The sequence below is a fragment of the Atta cephalotes genome, assembly GCF_000143395.1.
Source record: "Atta cephalotes unplaced genomic scaffold scaffold00038, whole genome shotgun sequence".
In the NCBI taxonomy this organism is placed as follows: Eukaryota; Metazoa; Arthropoda; class Insecta; order Hymenoptera; family Formicidae; genus Atta; species Atta cephalotes.
The window spans coordinates 46,320-65,354 of record NW_012130102.1 but is presented as its reverse complement, the minus strand read 5'-3'; the positions used below and the strand labels follow the sequence as shown (position 1 = coordinate 65,354).

General features: G+C 29.9%; 4 protein-coding genes and 1 non-coding gene across 5 annotated transcripts in view; 2 read left to right on the top strand and 3 right to left on the bottom strand.

The window, feature by feature from the left end:
* The first annotated feature begins 200 nt into the window (after positions 1-200).
* Trnar-ucu lies at positions 201-273 on the top strand. Its single transcript has one exon. It is a non-coding gene; the product is annotated as a tRNA-Arg (tRNA).
* Positions 274-865: 592 nt separating this feature from the next.
* LOC105621861 (probable complex I intermediate-associated protein 30, mitochondrial) lies at positions 866-2,345 on the bottom strand. Its single transcript, XM_012203299.1, has 2 exons — positions 1,975-2,345; positions 866-1,503 (listed from the first exon to the last, which is right to left on the bottom strand). Exons 1-2 carry the CDS (start codon positions 2,343-2,345, stop codon positions 981-983), a joined length of 894 nt encoding a protein of 297 aa, XP_012058689.1. The 3' UTR covers positions 866-980.
* Positions 2,346-3,653: 1,308 nt separating this feature from the next.
* LOC105621860 (probable cardiolipin synthase (CMP-forming)) lies at positions 3,654-5,549 on the bottom strand. The gene is made up of 4 exons (XM_012203298.1): positions 5,442-5,549; positions 4,876-5,217; positions 4,020-4,277; positions 3,654-3,920 (listed from the first exon to the last, which is right to left on the bottom strand). Exons 2-4 carry the CDS (start codon positions 5,203-5,205, stop codon positions 3,654-3,656), a joined length of 855 nt encoding a protein of 284 aa, XP_012058688.1. The 5' UTR covers positions 5,206-5,217; positions 5,442-5,549.
* Positions 5,550-7,846: 2,297 nt separating this feature from the next.
* On the top strand, positions 7,847-13,759 carry LOC105621858 (synaptotagmin-14). The gene is made up of 8 exons (XM_012203297.1): positions 7,847-7,880; positions 10,078-10,263; positions 10,551-10,688; positions 11,081-11,139; positions 11,245-11,424; positions 11,734-12,057; positions 12,741-13,094; positions 13,547-13,759. The coding sequence occupies exons 1-8, from the start codon at positions 7,847-7,849 to the stop codon at positions 13,757-13,759; spliced, it is 1,488 nt and encodes a 495-aa protein (XP_012058687.1).
* A 2,922-nt stretch (positions 13,760-16,681) lies between these two features.
* Positions 16,682-19,035, bottom strand: part of LOC105621922 (pre-mRNA-splicing factor ISY1 homolog) — a 7,161-nt gene continuing 4,807 nt past the window's right edge. The window contains exon 5 of the mRNA XM_012203360.1: positions 16,682-16,909. The gene's annotated coding sequence lies outside the window, so the exon portion shown is untranslated. The remainder of the gene's footprint in view (positions 16,910-19,035) is intronic.

Sequence of the window (19,035 nt, the reverse complement as noted above, 5' to 3'; positions counted from 1 at the left end):
GTCAATCTTTTATTTTCGTCATACATCTTAAGTTTTTTGATCACATAAAAAAATACATTCTTTGCCTATCAAAATAAATTTCACTATTTTTGTTAATTTCTCTAATAATAACATATTGAAAAATAATACATGAAAATTATTTTTTTATCATAATAAATTAAAACTGCTATATTACTTTTTATGTCATCAAGGCATACAGAGTCCCTTTGGCGCAGAGGATAGCGCGTTGGACTTCTAATCCAAAGGTCGTGGGTTCGATCCCCACAAGGGATGGCACACCTTTTTCTTTTTTTTTACATTTCTTATTTTTTGTAAACTCTTTTTCATATTTTCTCATATAAATATCATAAGTATAAAAAATTGGCAAACTCAAAATGTTTTTCCTATTAATTTTAATTACTATATTTTACTCAATAAAAAAAAATAAAAATTTAAAAAAATTAAAAAAAAAAATATATATATATATATATATGTGTATGTATAAATATTGACATGTAAAATAATATAAATAAAATTCTATATTCTAGAATCTGAATTATAAATTGCGAAATATCATTTAAAATAGTAATTAAATTTTATGAATGACAAACTCAATAAAAAAAGAAACACTTTTCTTTCGATCAATTTACTTGCGAAGACAAAGAATGTCATAAATAAAATATCTAACATTTACTCTACTATACATCACTATAATTTATATTTAAAAAATTTTAAAGATAGATACCTGAGAGATCAAGAAAAACCATGGAAAAGTCACTGTTTAAAATCTTAATACTATACAGAGGGTATATTTACGATTTTTTCTCACAAATAAATAAATATAATAGCAAACAAGCTCGTTCTTCATTTAGATTTGCTAGATAAATTAAATTAAATACACATTTATTATTCATACTATACAATGTATATTCCTCCTTCTGCTATCTTTGTACATATAAAATTACATTCTTTGAATTTTTATTATATTTTACATGTACATACTAAAATCTGATTCCTCTAACATCGTATTTTTCATAAGCAAACTCTTCTTTATGGAAATTATCGTACTCCACTCCAATATAATCGATCTCTAATCTGAAGTGGCCGGAAATATCATCCGCTAACGATATACCGAAATTCGTAATCTCGTGTTGTATGATTGGCACCTGGTTATCTTGAACTCTGCCTTTACTCGAAAATACAAACTTGGAGAATGGTACTCTGACATATTGCCAATATGGTCCGCCTCTGGTATAGAGAACATAATGATACATATCGTTCCATGTCAAATCAAATATGCCTCTAGTAGAGAGATTCAGTACATAGCATCTGCCATCTCCTCTGATACGAAGGACGAGATGAGTATAATGTGACCAATTGAGGTAAGCATCTCGCTTGAAAGACTTTTGTTTAGGTATACTGGTCATGTTGCAATAACCAGCATACTTTATCCTGCCATCCTTGGGTAAACGAGTGCTTATCGTGCCAGAAAATACACCAGTACCAATGGAAGACATCTCTAATCTAGAAAAAAACAGTAAAGACAATATATAGATATGTAATATTTGAAAATGTCCTGGTGAACAATTTCATATGATTAATCAGAATGTAAATTTCAGAATTTTTCAAAATTTCTGATTATCTAATTGCATAATCTTTTAAAATATTTCTCGGATGTTTTATGCAAATTGAAATATTTTTCAGAAGTTTCTAGAAAGTCTACATCTTTCCTAGAATTCTGAAACATTCTAAGATTTCTAAGATTCCTCACTCTCTAATTTCTTGTCTAAAATCTTATGAAAAAATTTAAGGTATTTTTTCAGAAATTATAAAAGAAGTTTCAAAACCCATATGTGAACAATTCTAAGAAAAAATATAGATACTTTGTCAGTATCTCTGAAAAATGTTCCAGAGTTGTATCAAAAATTCTAAAAACAATTTTTACATTTTTGTGATATAAAAATATGATATTAGATACATAAAATTTAAACCTACTTGACTGTTGAAAAACCTTCATTGTAATCACTATCACATGTAATGATCCATTGATTCAATGACTTTGGATCGCCCTTAAATCTCCATACAACGTCAATTTCGTTTTGCCTGTACGTAAAAATAGGATCCATTCTTAATTTCTCTTTCACTTCTTCCATTAAAATACCAAATTCTTCTTTGAATTGTCGATATCCTTCCCGTATTTTACCAAAAATACTCAAATTTTGTTCTGGCGGTAATCTGTCATACACTCTTTTATAACCTGACTTTCGATCAGGTTCGTAAAAACATGGCAAACTCGAAGTCATATGCAGTTTTCTTCTGCCAATCGCAAAATCTATTAATATTCTGCTAAGAATTCGCATATTCATGTTTGTTTGAGATTATGTACTGTTATATACAAAGATTGTAGGTTAGATTATCTTCTATCTCTTTAAATTCATTTTTTTCATTAATTTTTACAGCACCTTTACTTTACAGCACTTTAAGTATATACATGTTTGTACAATATATAATAACTTCTTGTTTATAATTCTGCAGAAGATCAACAAGCTAGCTTTAAATAATCTTGGTAATCTTAGTAGAAAATCCCATCATTCCTATCACTGACCCTAAATTCAAAAACTTCTTGATAGCAGAAAGCAGCAGAGAGAAATTTGAGACAGGACATGATGGCCTAAAACCTGTAACTGCAAAATGTGCACTACTGCTCTCTGACAAAGTAGATACAAACTACATAGCAACGTCCACTTCTCTTACGGTACATTATCCATTTTGAAAAGGAGACGATGTACCATAAGAGAAGTGGATGTTGCTATGTAGTTTACATCTAATTTGTTAGAGGGCAGTAGTGCGCAGCAGCATTTTTGCGGTTACAAGTTTGGGCTATCATGTCTTCTTTCTCTCAGGTTTCTCTCTGTTATTATAAGTAATAGTATTATAAGCTTGTTTTCGGCTGAACTTTTGTATTATATTAGTTTATCTTTCTTCCTTTTCTCTCCAGAAGGAAAGAAGAGGAAGAAAGATGAACTGTAAAGTTCAACCAAAAAGAAGGTCTAATTTTTATATAATAAGAACAAACATGCAAAATACGATTCTATACGAGCTCTTCTAACAATTTAAAAATATCATATAACAATGCAATTAAAAAATCCAATTAATAACTCAAAAATGTCAGGAAAGTATAAATTTCTACGAGATAGAAATTCAACTGAACAGATATTACTGGATCTTAGTTTAGCTACAAATAACTAACTGCAAATTGTAAGTCAATTTTTCATACATTTCATACAATACATACCAGATGTTTTCCAGCATAAATAAAAAAAGTTCTAAGGTCTTTGTGTAAATAATTGGAAATATATATATATATATATATATATATATATATATATATATATAGGGAAATATATATATATAGATAACGGATTATTCTCTATATAATTTAAAGTCACTTTCTAATAACAAAAATACTCAGTTTATCATTTTGAATATCATATTTTATAAAACTTTGTACATATATAGGATTTTATAGAAAAGTAACTCTTTTTTAAAAAATGTTAAAATTAACAAAGAATTATTAATCTCTGTACATAAGATGATAGATATAATAATACAAAAAGAAGTAATATGTATCATCTAAATAATAAATTCAAACATATAATGTACAAGGTCTAAGTCTAAGATGATGTCCGCGTCGAAGTTTTCTTCCTCAAAAATTTATACGTGTCTTTTGATAACAAATAACTGACACCTCCTGCGATTGTTGTAAATGCTGTTATATAGCATAGACATTGTAGAATCGGATGATCTACGAAATGGTAAATCGGAGCAGCCAACGTTCCAGCAACCAGAGACAATTGTATCCCAGTGTTTAGTTTGCTTGTTAAAGTCGGTGCTAATTGTACAGTAGCGTGCGTGGGATCAAAATATCTCGCTAAGGTTTTCTGAAATTATACCGCATCAAGATTAATCATTTAATTAATATATTATCAATATTCGGTTAAATTAATATATAATGGAATTAATAGATATATGATACATACTGGTGGAGGTAAGGAATGGTATCTAATATAAGATGCAGCGGTTACTAAAACAACGTCACGTGTAACAACAAGACAAGTGAGTGGAACTGGTATCAAACCGACCCATGCCAGAGAGAGAAAGAGCGTCCCGACAAGTAACTTGTCTGCGACTGGATCCAACAAACTTCCAAGTTTCGAAGCCTGCGACGTCCAAGTGCGTGCGATCCAACCATCCGCTAAATCACTCAATCCTGCAAATGCAAGCAACCATAGCGCTATCTGTATAGTGCCATGGTGTAGATATTGTTAAAGATAAATTAACATGTTACATATTAGTTGCAACAATTAAAATCAATCGAGAGAATACAATAAATTTTCGATAACAACACATTTGTATTTCTTCTAAAAGATGGAGAGAATTGTGGGAAAATTTAAAAAGTTAAAAGAAAAACTTTTTTCGATCGAAACTTTATTCGATCAACTTTAATTATATCAAAATATAGAAATAATTGCCATTTGCTTGATTTGATAGTAGAAATTATACCTTGAAAATAACATCTTTCAAATCATTATCTCAAAATTGCATGCATTTTTGCAATCTTTCTCTAAAGTTACTCATGATATACGTTTAACAAGCATATCTTTATCAAAATGTTATATTCTTATTCTGACGTAATTAAATTTATTGAATGAAGTTTTTATTTCTTTAAATTTTTTTGTTTTTGGGTCCAGTATTATTATTAATAAACAATTATATAATTAAATATATAAATAATTATATTGATTGTATATTATTAATAGATTTAAAAAATACTAAAAATCAGATATTTTTTGGTTTAAATATAAAAAAATTTTGTTTCTTGCTTCCTTAAAATACCTGATAATCTTGCGACAGGATCAAATAACTTAAAAATGGTGAAGTTACTATACGACCCAAGCAAAGCAAGTTAGGTATCGTCCAAATATTCTCCCTTTCGATAATTTCTTCTACTTTTCTTTTTGTATGTTTAAAATTTTGCACTAAACGTATTCGCAATGCTTTCTTTTGTGTTCGTTCCCTTGGGCTGATACGCTGTCTGTAACGATTTTCACTTTCTGCGACATAAAATCTGGCTTGGCACGTGGATATATATGGTATAAAACAGTGCTCTATTAGACTTTTGTTTAAAGCACAGTGTTTAAATCGTAAAATGGTGAAGCAGTTCATAATTAGTTGTTCCTATATGAGAAAGAGAATAAAAAAATATTACTTTCATAATAGAATCTAATAAATACAAAATGTTCTTAATTATAAAGATGAATAATGAAATATATATTAATACAAAATATAACTTATTATTTAATTTTTACGCAAATAATACTATTTTTATGAAATTTCAATTCTAAGCTTGATTATTAAAGCAATCGAGTAATGAAAACATTTATTAGTTTGCAGAAACTGACCGGCACCCGCTGTTGAAAATATTCAGTTTGATGGATTTCTTTTAATTTAAACAAAACAGTAAACACTATTTTTCATGAATTGTTCAGGAATAATTCATGAAACGTCTCGAATATGAAATATTTGCACGAAACATGCGTATGTATATTTTATACGCTCGCGAGGAGCGTAATTTATTTTTGAGGTTAGATTTGTGGATAATAATGTTATTGTATGTATCGACCCAAAAAATACGATTCACCGACCTTAAAAAAAATAATATATATATATATATTTATATATATATATATATATATATAAATAAACGCTGTGTTATGTAAATTAAATTTTATTTAAATGATAATTAATTAATAAGAATTAAAAACATTGGAAGTTGTATATTGGAATTAAAAATTCAATTGAATCGATTTTAATTTGCGCGAAATTCAAGTCAGCTGTCTATCAAAAAAATTCCATTATGTTATTTTATACTGTAATGTCTTTGTATTTTATCTAAGTTTATTTATTTGCAATTAATTAATTCAAGATAAATTAATATTAATATCTTAATATTAATTTAGGAAAGTAATTAAGTATAAAGTTTTTAAGATTTTCTTCAGAAACCTATAGAAAACTTTATAAATTAAAAAATAAGATAAATTCTTATAAGGTGTCTGACGAGATTTCTGCCAAACGCTTTTTGTAGATAGACTGGACTAAACTGAGTCGAAAAGTCCTTTATTATTTATTTTGCAATTTTCGCAATAATTAACGACGAGATATTATAAATTACTAAAAATTGCCGAATATTGGTCTTCAATAATTTTCTATTCAAATACTATCAACAAAAGCAGCAAAAGACAAAAATTGTTTATTTTCTCCTCATAGAATTGTAAAAATTTTTTCAAAATTTTTTATCAACATTTTAGTGCCGCATTTTCTCATATACTTAAGTATATTGGCAACTATTTTTACCAATATGAGAAAATATGGTATTTAAAAATTCTGAAAAAATTCTCAGAACTTTATAAGAAGAAAATAAGTAAATTTTATTTCTTGCTATTTTTCTGTAAAGTTAATTATAGTATTTGAATAAAAAATTATTGGAATTCGCCAATATTCAGCAATTTTTAATAATTATTAAAAAATATCTTGTTAACCATTGCAAAAATTGCAAAATGCTGGACTTTTCGTCTCAATTTAATCCGCTCTATCTTACAAAAAATGTTTGACAAAAGTCTCTCGTCGAGCACCCTGCATAAAAATATATGAGAATTTTTTTACCAAGAATCTGAAAAAGTTAAAGGTATTTTTCCAGATATTATAGAATCTGAAAATATTTCAGAGTTCACCTATATGAAAAATTAGAAGAAAAGATGTAGATTTCTGAAAAATATTCCAATTCTTGTCTAAAAAGATCCTGAGGAAAATTTTCACGATTGTAATCGAGAGTACCCAGACAGAACAGAATATTTATGCTAAATATTTATCGTTATTCATTTTTTTAAATGTATAAATATTTTGTACATATGTGATATAAAGCTTTATTCAAAATATTATTAAAAGATAAATTAAATATTTAATGTATATTTATGATATATTATATAAATAAATATTTCTGTTATGTATATTTTATTTAATATAATATTTAAATAATATAATATTTAATATAATATTTAAAATATATATGTCTTATTAAGTATTTCCATACAGCATTTACTACAAGATTTACAATAAATACTTCATAATATTTATAATAAATATTAATGTAGTCTAAAAATATTTCGCAAAAATATTTAGGCTTATTTTAAATATGTTGTAAATATTTTTATGGTTTTAAATTGCACAGATCATAAACATGCATTTATTACGAATAGTATAAAATATTTATTATAAATATTATAGTATGTATAAATGCTATGAAAATACTTAATGAGACATTATAATCCAAGTAAAAAATACTTATATATATTAGAAATATTTAATCTATATACATATTTTAATAAAATATTTTGACTAAAGCTTTATATAAAATATGTATGAAATATCTGTATAACACAAAAAAAAACGAATATTAATAGATAAATATTTATGATAAATATTTTATGCCGCTCCTGTCGCGCACACGCGCACGTCGAAGTGTAGAACGGGTAACGGGTTTCAGGGTTTCAGCGCAGCACGTCGCGTCGGTCCGAGCAACAGAGTGCCCCGTGTGTTGTGTACACCCCCGCCCACGTATTATTTGTGTGTGCGGCAGCCAGCCCACGCTTTCCTCGGTGATTCAACGGGGAAAGCAACCGCCTGCAACAGACCTCCTTTCCACGCGGACCACGCGGATGATGTATTCGCTAATCCGCGAGAAACAATCTCGGGCGCGTTATCGTGCCGCGTAAAGAGAAACCATCTTAATGCGACACTGCGGACGAGTATGATTCTGGCTGGATCAGACCACTTCTTGGCGGGTAAGTCCACTATCCGGCCGGACTCCCCGTGCTCCCTTTCGCCACAAGACAAGACAACTCCTCCACTATACTAACTTGAAGTCAAACACATCATTTATTACACCTTGCGACTCGACAGCGATATGTTCGCGCGAGTTTCCTTCACGATTACGAAATAGAATAGAAATCGTCCACGTGAAAAATTGACAAACGCGCTACTCGAACGGCGGCCTCCTCTCTTCGTCTGTTTTTCCTTTCAGTTGGAAATCGGACCTCGAATCGATATTGTTAGCTTCTAATCATCCCTGGATCATCCCTTCGATATGCGCTTGACTTTTAAGATCGTAAGAAGATGAAAGAACAAAAAAAAGGGTAATTTTCGAGCTCCATATCGGGAGTCCTTCACGATCTCTGCGCGAGCAGATTCCCAAAATGATTCCTCTTGAGCGATACGTTTTGGGGAGCGATGTTTGTCAACGACGAAAGGTTTCTGGAAAGTCTTTTTATTTATTCACGTTGAGATAAATCAATTGTGATTGGAAAATTATGGAAGAATAATTGGAGGATCTGCCGGTCCTCTCGGAAGGCTTAAATTTTTTTTTTCTTTTCACCGCATCTCTCGCATCGCATTCTCGGGGGAAACATGCGTGTAACGCTGCGCAATCCTGTGTAATCCGCAGGTAGTTTGTCACAACTGGAGCGATAATAAATTATTCCAGGTCATTATAGGTACGGCGTAATATGTCGCGTTAACGCGCGTTCGATACAATGACCACGATACACTCCGATATTTACTCCGATATTTACCTAACATCCCAAGTTCAAGAGAGAAAATATAATATACGAATGATTTTTCGATTTTCTTAATTATAGTTTTCTGAGAAAAGAGTGAAAAACTTATATGGGAAAGACTATTGGTCTCCTTCTTTTTGAGACACTCTCTTTCTTTTTATTTAAATTATTTATTTTATTATTTAGGTTTATTAGTAGTTTATTAGCTTATCTTTCTTTGTTCTTATCTGTTTTTTATTTATGTTCTTTCGTGTTTATTTTGCTGCACTTTTTTTCCTTTTTACTTATTGCTATACAGAACATTTTTTTAAAAATAAAGTATAAAATAAATATAATAAATAATAATTTTGATTTTTTAATTTTTATTGTTTTTTTAAGAAACAAAAATTTGTACGAAAAAGATTCGGTTTACATTTTTGAGTTTATTTTATTTAAATTATTAATTTTATTTTAGTCCATTTTATTTAGTTTATTTTATTTAGTCCATTTTATTTTTATGTTTTTTTATTTATGTTCTTTTGAGTCCATTTTCCTGCACTTTTTCTTATATTGATTGTTATATTGAACGGTCTTTAATTAAAGTAATAAATATAATGATTTATGATTAAATAGTAATTTCGATTTTTCGATTTTAATATTTATTGTATTCTACTAATACTAAAGAACGTAATGGCAAGTGTTGCACTCTTATTGCTCTTTATTAGTTTCTCTATTTGGTTCATAGCATAATAATACATTAATTAAAACATAATTGTAACGAATCCATTAATAACTTCATTTCCATTAACAACTTCATCTTCAGCGTTGCAGTAATTAAAGAAAGAAACAAAAATTTTATGTTCTCTTGTTATATATTATTTTTATATTATTCATAATTGTAACAAATGAAAACGTTCTACATCTTGCAATATACTATATGGATCAAACTTTAAATCTATTCCTGATATTACACATTAATTTTAATTAATTAACTACGTGCAATAAAATGAAAATGTCCTGCATTCGGAAAGCAAATAAGAAATAAGAATTTTAAATATAATATGCTGATAATTGTATTGGGAACGGAGCAAGTACGATATTTTAATAAAAATAATATAAATGAAATAAGAACGCGGAATTGAATGCTCAATCAATTAAAATAAAATTAAAAGTCTATAAACCACGCTAGATGTTCGTTATACTCCGTTATACTAAGTTATACTCCGAATATAAAATATTGTACAAAAAAAAGATGTTTATTATTCAGAACTTTTTTTTTATATTTTATATTTAAAAAGTAATATATATTATGCCTCTAAAGAAAAAATTGTACGTATCTTTTAAGAAATTTTACATATTTAAAAAAATTTTATGTATCCTTTAAAAAAATTTTATAAAAATTACGAAGTGATGTTGAATCCGATGGGAATTTCTCGATGTGTTTCAGTACCTGTGGAAGCGACTGCAGTTTTGGGTGCCGTTGCCGGTTTCGTAGTGCTCCTGCTAGCTCTCTTTCTTTACCTGTCCCGGAAGTGGTGCTTCACACCGCCCTCCACCACGCTCTTCGGTGGAGTCTGTGTGCCTCTCTGTGAGTCCACCAACAGCTCCACATCTCAAATCTCGAAAAACATAGGTACATGATCTTGGTTTACACCATGGATTCTAACTCCTGATCTCCTTGCAAATTTTTATTACTCCAAATATTCCAATTTATTTAAAATTTCACCCCTCTTTGCGATAATAGTTTTGAATCTGTCAAGTAAATCTACGAAGTAAAACATAAAGTTAGTTGATTTATAATATCACTCGTGGTGGAAGTATGATATCACTAGTTGTCAAATTTTTCTAGATTAGAATATATTCTTCGGTTCTTCGTGATAGGAATAATTTATAGTAATTAATATAATTTTTACTGTTTAGGCAAGGCATTTTCTTATTCGGATCCAGAAACAAGTTCCGATTCAGAGGAAGACGCTCTCCGACGATTAAATTCGCGTTCACTTCCTCCGCCGGATACGTTGACTATCCAAGCGGAGGACGGACCAACGACTATCTTAGGTGAGTAACAGTAACAAAATAGAATTCCTCAATATTTCTGCAAGTGTTTCCGATTCGGGCACAAAAAATTTTGAAAAATTTGTATTGAAAAAAAGATACATTTAAAAAAAATAATTAATATTTTATATATTTGTAACACATATACATTACTGTATGATATAATAATATATTATTATATCGATCTTCATACCAGCGTAGTAATTGTGCAGAAAAGTATTATTTATTTATTCTCTGTAGTCCCTATACTTTGAACGTAATTTTTACAAAACTCCATTTTATGTCAGTATCCATATATACATCCATCGCATTGTTGTATTAACATTAAAAAGTGAGGATACTTTATGGATAGTTATAAAAAAATATTTTTTTTATCTGTTAATTATTGTTTGTAGATGCTGGGACTACTTCCAGTAGTTGCACTGAGGAACACTCTCCAGCAGATCAACAACAGGTGATTTCTCTTGTGTTTAAGAAAAATCTTAAAAGAATTTGAATTATAACAAAATTTTCAGAAACTTAGAAAGGATTTGCATTCAGCATGTTTCGTCTGTTTTAGTGCGTGGTGGAAGTTGGAGCTTCTAGCATTATACTCGATAATCGAGAGCAGGAGATACAAGTTGAGCAAAATGACTCTACGACCAATGACGTCATCACAACGATGGGTACAGTGGCTACCGAGGAAGTTGGTAGTCTGGAAGTCGCTTTCCTGTATGATGCTCCAATGCGTGAGATGACAGTTCGTATAATTAATGTTTAATTAATGTTTAATTATAAATTTAATATTTATTATTATGATCTTTTTTATTTTTGAATATTCATTTAAATAAAATAAAATTTGAATACAAAAATTTTGAAAATATATAATGAATTTTATCCAATATATATGTAATATATAATTTATATAATTTATTTATTATATATAATTTATTTATTATCTAAGAAATGTTATTTCTTATTTACTGTACTGTAAATAATGAATTTCTATATAATTTTTAAATTGTGTTGTTTAATTATGCGGTTATCAAATGAGATATTATTTTCCTAGGTTCATGTCTTACAAGGACGGAATTATCCTCCTGGCATTAATGGCAGTCAGGTACGATTAGTCTTGCTACCATCAAAAAAACAAAGACGTAAAACACGAGTTCGACAAGGGACATCTCCGCAATACATGGAGAGTTTTTTGCTTCCTCGTGTAAATCCAGAAGATGTAAATGCAATGGGAGTACGGCTCAGAGTATATCTGTGGGGTGGCAGAATGATGCGTCGGGAAAGATTGCTGGGCGAAGCCAGAGTGTCTTTCGATCACATTAATCTCCAATTGGAAACGACTCTGTGGTTAACTCTTCAACCCCCACTTTCTTCCTCGGTAAGTTTTTCTCAAAATCTGTACAATCATTATTAACAACGAATCCAGCGTATATCTTTGAACATCTTTGGATCCTGGAATTTTATGTATTCTCAAAAATTCTTGGAAAACTCCTGAAATTTCAGGACTGACCTGGGAGGGAATTTATCATTCTTTCATTCTAAAAAAGTCAGCGTAAAAAAAAAGAAATAATAGAAATATAAAAGTTGTGTTTGGACATAAATCCTTCTTTAAAAGTACAATAAGTTAATATACTTATAACTTAGAACATAACATAGAAAGCTTGAATTTAATAATATCTAAAATAGAAAATATATAGAATAGAAAAATCGTTGTATGTTGACGGAACGTTCGTTTGTATTGACGGAACGTTCGTTTGATATTATTTATAAAGCAGTAAATATTGTTCCCAATTTGTTAGCGTTTTAATTCATTCGTATAGAATCCTATAGAATCTGAATACAAAGCACATAATATTGCACGAATCGATGAAAATTACGAATCGATGGATAAATCAAAATTTTTCTGGAATGTCTTGGAATTATCCTTGAATTGACTAGCCAGTTTTTTGCTGGACATCATGTATTAATTAAGTAAAAATATTATTACTGATATCTCTTTTGGTAATGTATACTTAGAAATAGTGTAATTTGCCAAGATGGAAATTGTGTTACACTTTCTAGGCACAGGATTGGGGAACTACCAGCAGTCTAACTCGTAGCGATTCCACGGGATCCCAACAGTCGGTCCAATCGTATGCTTCTCCGGCTATACCACCTTACGGCAGCAGCATGAAGGGGGGCAGTGTTGCTGAAATCCTAATCGGTTTGGCGTACAACGGCACGACAGGTCGCTTATCAGTTGAAATAATCAAGGGTTCCCATTTCCGTGGTGGAGGCGGAAATGATACGAAACCTCCTGATACTTACGTCAAATTGGCTCTTGTTGATACCAATAATCATGAAATGGGCCGATCTAAGACCGGTTTGAAACGTGCCCAACCGAATCCCCTCTATAAGGAGACTTTTATATTTCAGGTAGCTTTTTTTATAAAATCTCCGACTTTCTTATTTCTTGATCCTTTAACTGCGACGCGCTTTAAATGAAAATAATGATTTTTTTTACAATAACTACGAACTGATTCATGAAGGCATTTATTTATTCAGGTAGCAAAATGCTAAAGCATAACAAATTCAATCAACAAATTCATGATTGTAGAGACTCCTTTTCCAGAGCTTATTATAACTATAGTATATTACAACAGAAATATAGCAGAAGTGGAACATACTTTGCCATTATGATGTGATAATGTACGGCCTAGAATAACTTGTGTCATTTAATGGAAAGTATTCACATACTCTTGGCAAGTTCAATTAAATACATCTTTTACAAGCGATGTATACACACTGTTTACAGTTAAAGGATTAACAAAAGTTTCATAGTATTTAAAATATAATTATATTAAATAATAGTGGTTTTTCTTGAACAGGTTGCGTTGTTTCAATTGGGAGACGTGACACTCTACCTCTCTGTATACAATCGTCGACGAGGTGGAATGGGTAGGAAAGGGCGAGAAATGATCGGCTGGCTCTGTTTGGGTCTGAACAGCTCCGGATCTGAAGAGCTACAGCATTGGAACGACATGCGGACGGCGAGGCAACCGATACAAGTGCAACGCTGGCATTCGCTACTGCGTCCTTGAGGTGTCTTCGTGTGAGTGCCTCTAATGGATTCATTCTTGATGCAGTTATTTGAGCGCGAAACGATTTCACCGGTACTCGCCGAGGAGTAGCGGAAATAGATGGGCGTTTCTAGAAAAGAACAATTGTTCGCGGCAGGCTTTATCTTGAAAGAGATTTCAATTCTTTCTCCTCATCTTATGGAGACACACTGTGTACTGCCTGGTTGAAGAACGGAAGTCAATATTCCAATCGGTCTGTCAATTCCGAATCAGAGCACGAACAATACAAGAGAGTGTCCAGGTAGTATAAAAACGTTCTTAACTTCCGTGTCTACATAAATGAAGCAAATGACAAATATAATAATGACAACACACAAAATTCAAAAAAATGTCTTAAGGTTAGAACTCTGTTAGACAAATAGTAGTGTCTAAATGACGTTCTAAGTATCCAAGAGATGCCTCTGACTTTCAGTCGAATTTTAAATTGGAACTTTAGAAACTTGCCAAGCTTTTGTTTTGTTCGGGATGCTCTGTTTGGAATACTGTAAACTCTGAGTTACAAACTCTTGTCTAAATGTACCAAGTACATTTCCTTTTTGATACGCTAATGGGAGCAGTGTGGCTAGTCTTCGATGTTGAGGGTCCCGACGATCGCGTGATCGTTGTCCCGGCATTTATCGACGTTCCGGCCCAATCGTCGTACCTGTCCTGTCACATGGTACGACGCTCTCCGACTCGACATGTGCCTGAGCCAATCTGAATAATTTATTTTTTACTTTGTGCCTTTCACCCTTTTTATGCCGCGCACCACGCTAAATGGAGGATTGTCGTGAAATGTAAGCGGAATTTCAATGTCTGAAACGACGTTACTTCGAAAACTGAAATGGTTACATTTCTTGACTTCATAATTCATATTTTAAGCTGCAGGGTGGTTACGCGATAGAAGATCCGGGATTCTTCAATAGTTTTCAATGTACTCTGAGAATCCAAAAAATATTCTCGCGTGGATTGGGAAACGCTCTAGAAAAATTAACAGAGTTTTTCCTTAATTGTTAAAATGCAGGAAGAGCCAAAAGTTCCTGTGATTTAGTAAAAATATTGAAAATCGAGTCTCTCGATTTTATTTGTATCAAAGCCTAAAAAAAAGTTACTTAAATCTTCAGAGATTTAATAGAAAATTAAAGTTAAGTACTTCAATGTAGGAAACATGGTTGAAATGTTTCCTTAGAAAACAAAGTTTCTCTTATTTGAAAAATTTGAGAATTTGAGAAAATGTGATTCGTGTGTCCACCCTGAGGTAGGATAACATCGACACAATGAATTGTGTTACTATTGTAATGCTTGTTGTTTGTAGAGCTTGTGTATAGAACAACGGAATTGTCGATATACATTTTTAATGTTTGCTTTTTCAATTATAACAGCTATTCTAAGTAAATATAAATTAATACAATATCTCGAGATAGTAAACAGAACATTCGAGAGTGACCTCTTGTTCAACGTGAGATTGACAACGCAAGCTCTTTACAAGTTTCTTATTTATAAATTTTTTCAATTTTTGAGATTAAAATCTTTTAGTTTTTCTCTCTTCTGTATTAAATTCAAATGTAGAATATTCCTAAAATAAATCTACTTTTTTATAGAATATATGTATTTTATTTTAAAATGTGATTTTAAAGTGTGAATTTCTTTTTCCATATAATTTTCAATTAAAATTATTAAAACTATGAAAAAAATTAATTTTTCTATGTTAAAGAATTGAATATTCTAACCATTTGTTCTTGTACCATTTTTCTGTATAATATATCAAATGAAAGTATTATCCATTGTAACCATATGTATCTCAACACAATATCGTTGTTCTTCAAATCATAAATCATTTCTACTATTTCGTCATTATGTCGATATTAACCTATCTTATCGTACATAATTGTATTCGATCCCGATATCCGATCTACTTGTGTTTATTTATATGAATCAATGTGGCGAATATCGGGCCCGTGTTCTCGCATGCATTTAACACTGAATATAGCCATCCGATTTTTCTTTATCGATTAATCTTATTACGCAGTTCAACAAAAAATATTCTCAGAAAAGGAAATTTTATATTTTTCTTTATATTTTTGTCGTGTCAAAGTTAAGAAAATTAAGATCAATTTAATAAAAGAGAATTTTTTAGTAAAATTTGTTACAATTATCGAATATAACATGCTAAAAAAATTTTTCTCTTCAAAATTAAGGCAGCTTTTGCTAATTAATATATAGCTTTTGCTAATAATTTCACTGTAACAGTTAATGGTTATCCCAATGTTTAATGGAAGTATTCTGGTTAAAAAAATTCTCATATCTCTATTATTAAGATCTCATATCTAATATTATTAAGAATTTTCTATATTTTTAAATTTATAAAAATTTCTGAAAAGATACCTCTTAAACTTCTTCAAAATTTATCAGTTTTTTTCAGAAATTATAGAATGAGAAAGCTTATATTATTTCAGAATTCGCATATATAAAAAATTCATATAGAAAAAAACTAAAGGCTGAAAATTCTAACAATAACTGAACGGATATAACCATTTCAAACAAGTTACACGCTATAACTATATGATATAAAATTTATTGAAATATTTTTTTTTACATTTTCGTGTTACACTTCACAGTTCACATATCTCAAAATTGACATGACAAAATATTATGGAGATAAGAAATATAATTTGAAAGAAAAGACTATGGGAATAATTACATTCTTACCTTTGGATTTGACAATTAAAATTAGTTTTTGTTGAACTGTGTTATTGTAACTTGGGCATGCATGAATGAAACGTAGATGTCTAGTAATAATGAACTTGAAAATGAATGAAAAATATCAATGATGAACTTAATCTACTGCTTAAATGATGACTTAAGCTTAAAATTAGAATCTGACACCAAGATTGATCACAAAAATAGTGAAAAAAAATTTATTACTATTGAATTGTTAATAAATTTATATTAACTGATATTACTGAACAAAATTTACACCACATGTTGTACTCGTTGAGGCGCTTATAAACAATATGTACAGCATTTATTTATACGCATTTATTTATACGCAATAGTTTTTTCTTATGACTACTTATCTGGTTTTCTAGCTTTTAACTTACAATTGATATCTCACGTTCCCTTCAGGTATGCCTGAAAAAGAAAGAATTTGGATGGATTAGCAGCAAATGTAATAGTAAGATAAGATTTAGGACACGGGCATTGGTGTCTTCAGATGGTTCGAGAATGGATTGATACATGCGAGAGCCGACACTGTCACCGCAATGTAACGGCGGTAGTGGTTTATAGAGAGATTTCTCGGATCGAGATGGGACACGAGACCAAAAGTTTGACAATTCAATGACGCACAATGACTCGCAAAACGCACTTCGTAAATGCAAATGTGATTGTAGAGTCGATATACTATAATTGAAATAGAAACATACACGATCACGAGTATGCTAGGAACATGGCATAACGTATGCGTAATATTAGAATTTGAGCAAGGGGTTCCATCGTCAATAGCTATATTAGAGGAACACAAAAGTAGAGGATACGATTAAAGCCGCGATAAATTTATGCCTACAATTAGATCATGAGAGAGAAACTGATTTAATATAAATTAATATAAAATATTATTGCCCAAAAATATTAAAAAACTATCATTATTTTTTTTTTTAAGATTTTTCGACTAATTAAATATACACTTCTTTTAGCAAATATTTGAGTTTTGCCTTTTTTATGTCTTTATAAATTTTAATATTATTATCTTATAATTAATATTATATTAAAGATTATTTCCATATAAGCATTGAAATTAAATAAAAAACAAATCTAGTTATATTTATGGAACTTTACTCACAAAAGAATGTTTATTTTAAATCGTTTTAAGTCAAATATAATTTTTTGAGCATTTTACATTAATAAAATTATTTAAATTATCGAATCATACATAGATATAAAATTTGGTTTATTAAGATGTATTAATTTTATGTGCATTCTACCTTTATTTTGATTAATTCTTTATGCTTTACCATTGAAAATTGTAAAAAGTTTTCTTAATTATCTGAGAAGCGTGATTAGCAGTTTGATATTGTCATTATAGTATAAAGGCGCATAGTAATAATGTGGAAAGTAGCCTTAGACCAAAGGATCGTTAGGGGACCCCTAGATCAGCGGACAAAGCCAGCGACTGATTAATGGACAAACAGATGCTGTGAATCATTTAACGCTTGACTTTTTCAAGCCTCTAGTAGTAAATCTTCATCACGATTACATATTAATCCATGCTCGAACTATTTTATCATTTATATTTTAGGAATAAAATAATTGCAGGGACTCAGAAATCTCCTTTAAGACCCAAACAATTGTTTTGTCGTAATGTAAGCTCTCTCTTTTTATGTACAATATGTGCGCTAGATGTGCGTTACGAAAAGAACTAATATTGCAAACAAGAATTTACAATATGAGAATTTAAAACATCTTAAGCATATAATGTTTGCGATTCTAACAAAATTATTTTGTTGTCTTTTATTTATAGATCCAATGATTAAACTAGTTTTTTCACAAAGCATGCAAATATCTCTACCTCCAATTTTGATGACCATGGATATGTTGTGGAGCAGTTAAAAAAATGAGGGAGATAGTTTTATTAAAATTTTTATTTAAATTGCCTGTTTGCAGGTAAATTTAATTCTGAACATCAAAACTGTAAGGTATGTAAAAAGATAACCGAGATGAATGGTATTTGCATCTTGTTATATCATCATAAATCATTTATACAGGATATTCGAAGGTCTCAAATTTGAAGAAACAAGAAATGATTATCATAGTTCAAAAAATTAATTTTATGTCGTAGATAGACGATTTCTTGTTTTGACAATACAGATGACTCACTTGCATTTTATTTTATATAGGAAGTCAGACATTGCTTTTTACTTAAATTGATCCTTGTTATTCTATATATAAAATAGTCACATAAAGTATTATTAATTTAGAAAGCAAACACATTAACAGTAATAATTTATTGGCGACTTAGATAGAATATTGGCATTTATTTGTATCTATTAAGCTTGTTTTGATATATGACATATTCTTAAAAATATAAGAATTTTTTTTATATCGAATACTCCTAAAAAAGTGTGTGTGTGTGTGTGTGTGTGTGTGTGTGTGTGTGTGTGTTGTTTGATTCTTACNNTNATATGTTTGATATTATTACTTACTAAAGTATTCTACGTTATTTCTATAGTAATAAAGAAACGGACTAATAGGAAATCTCC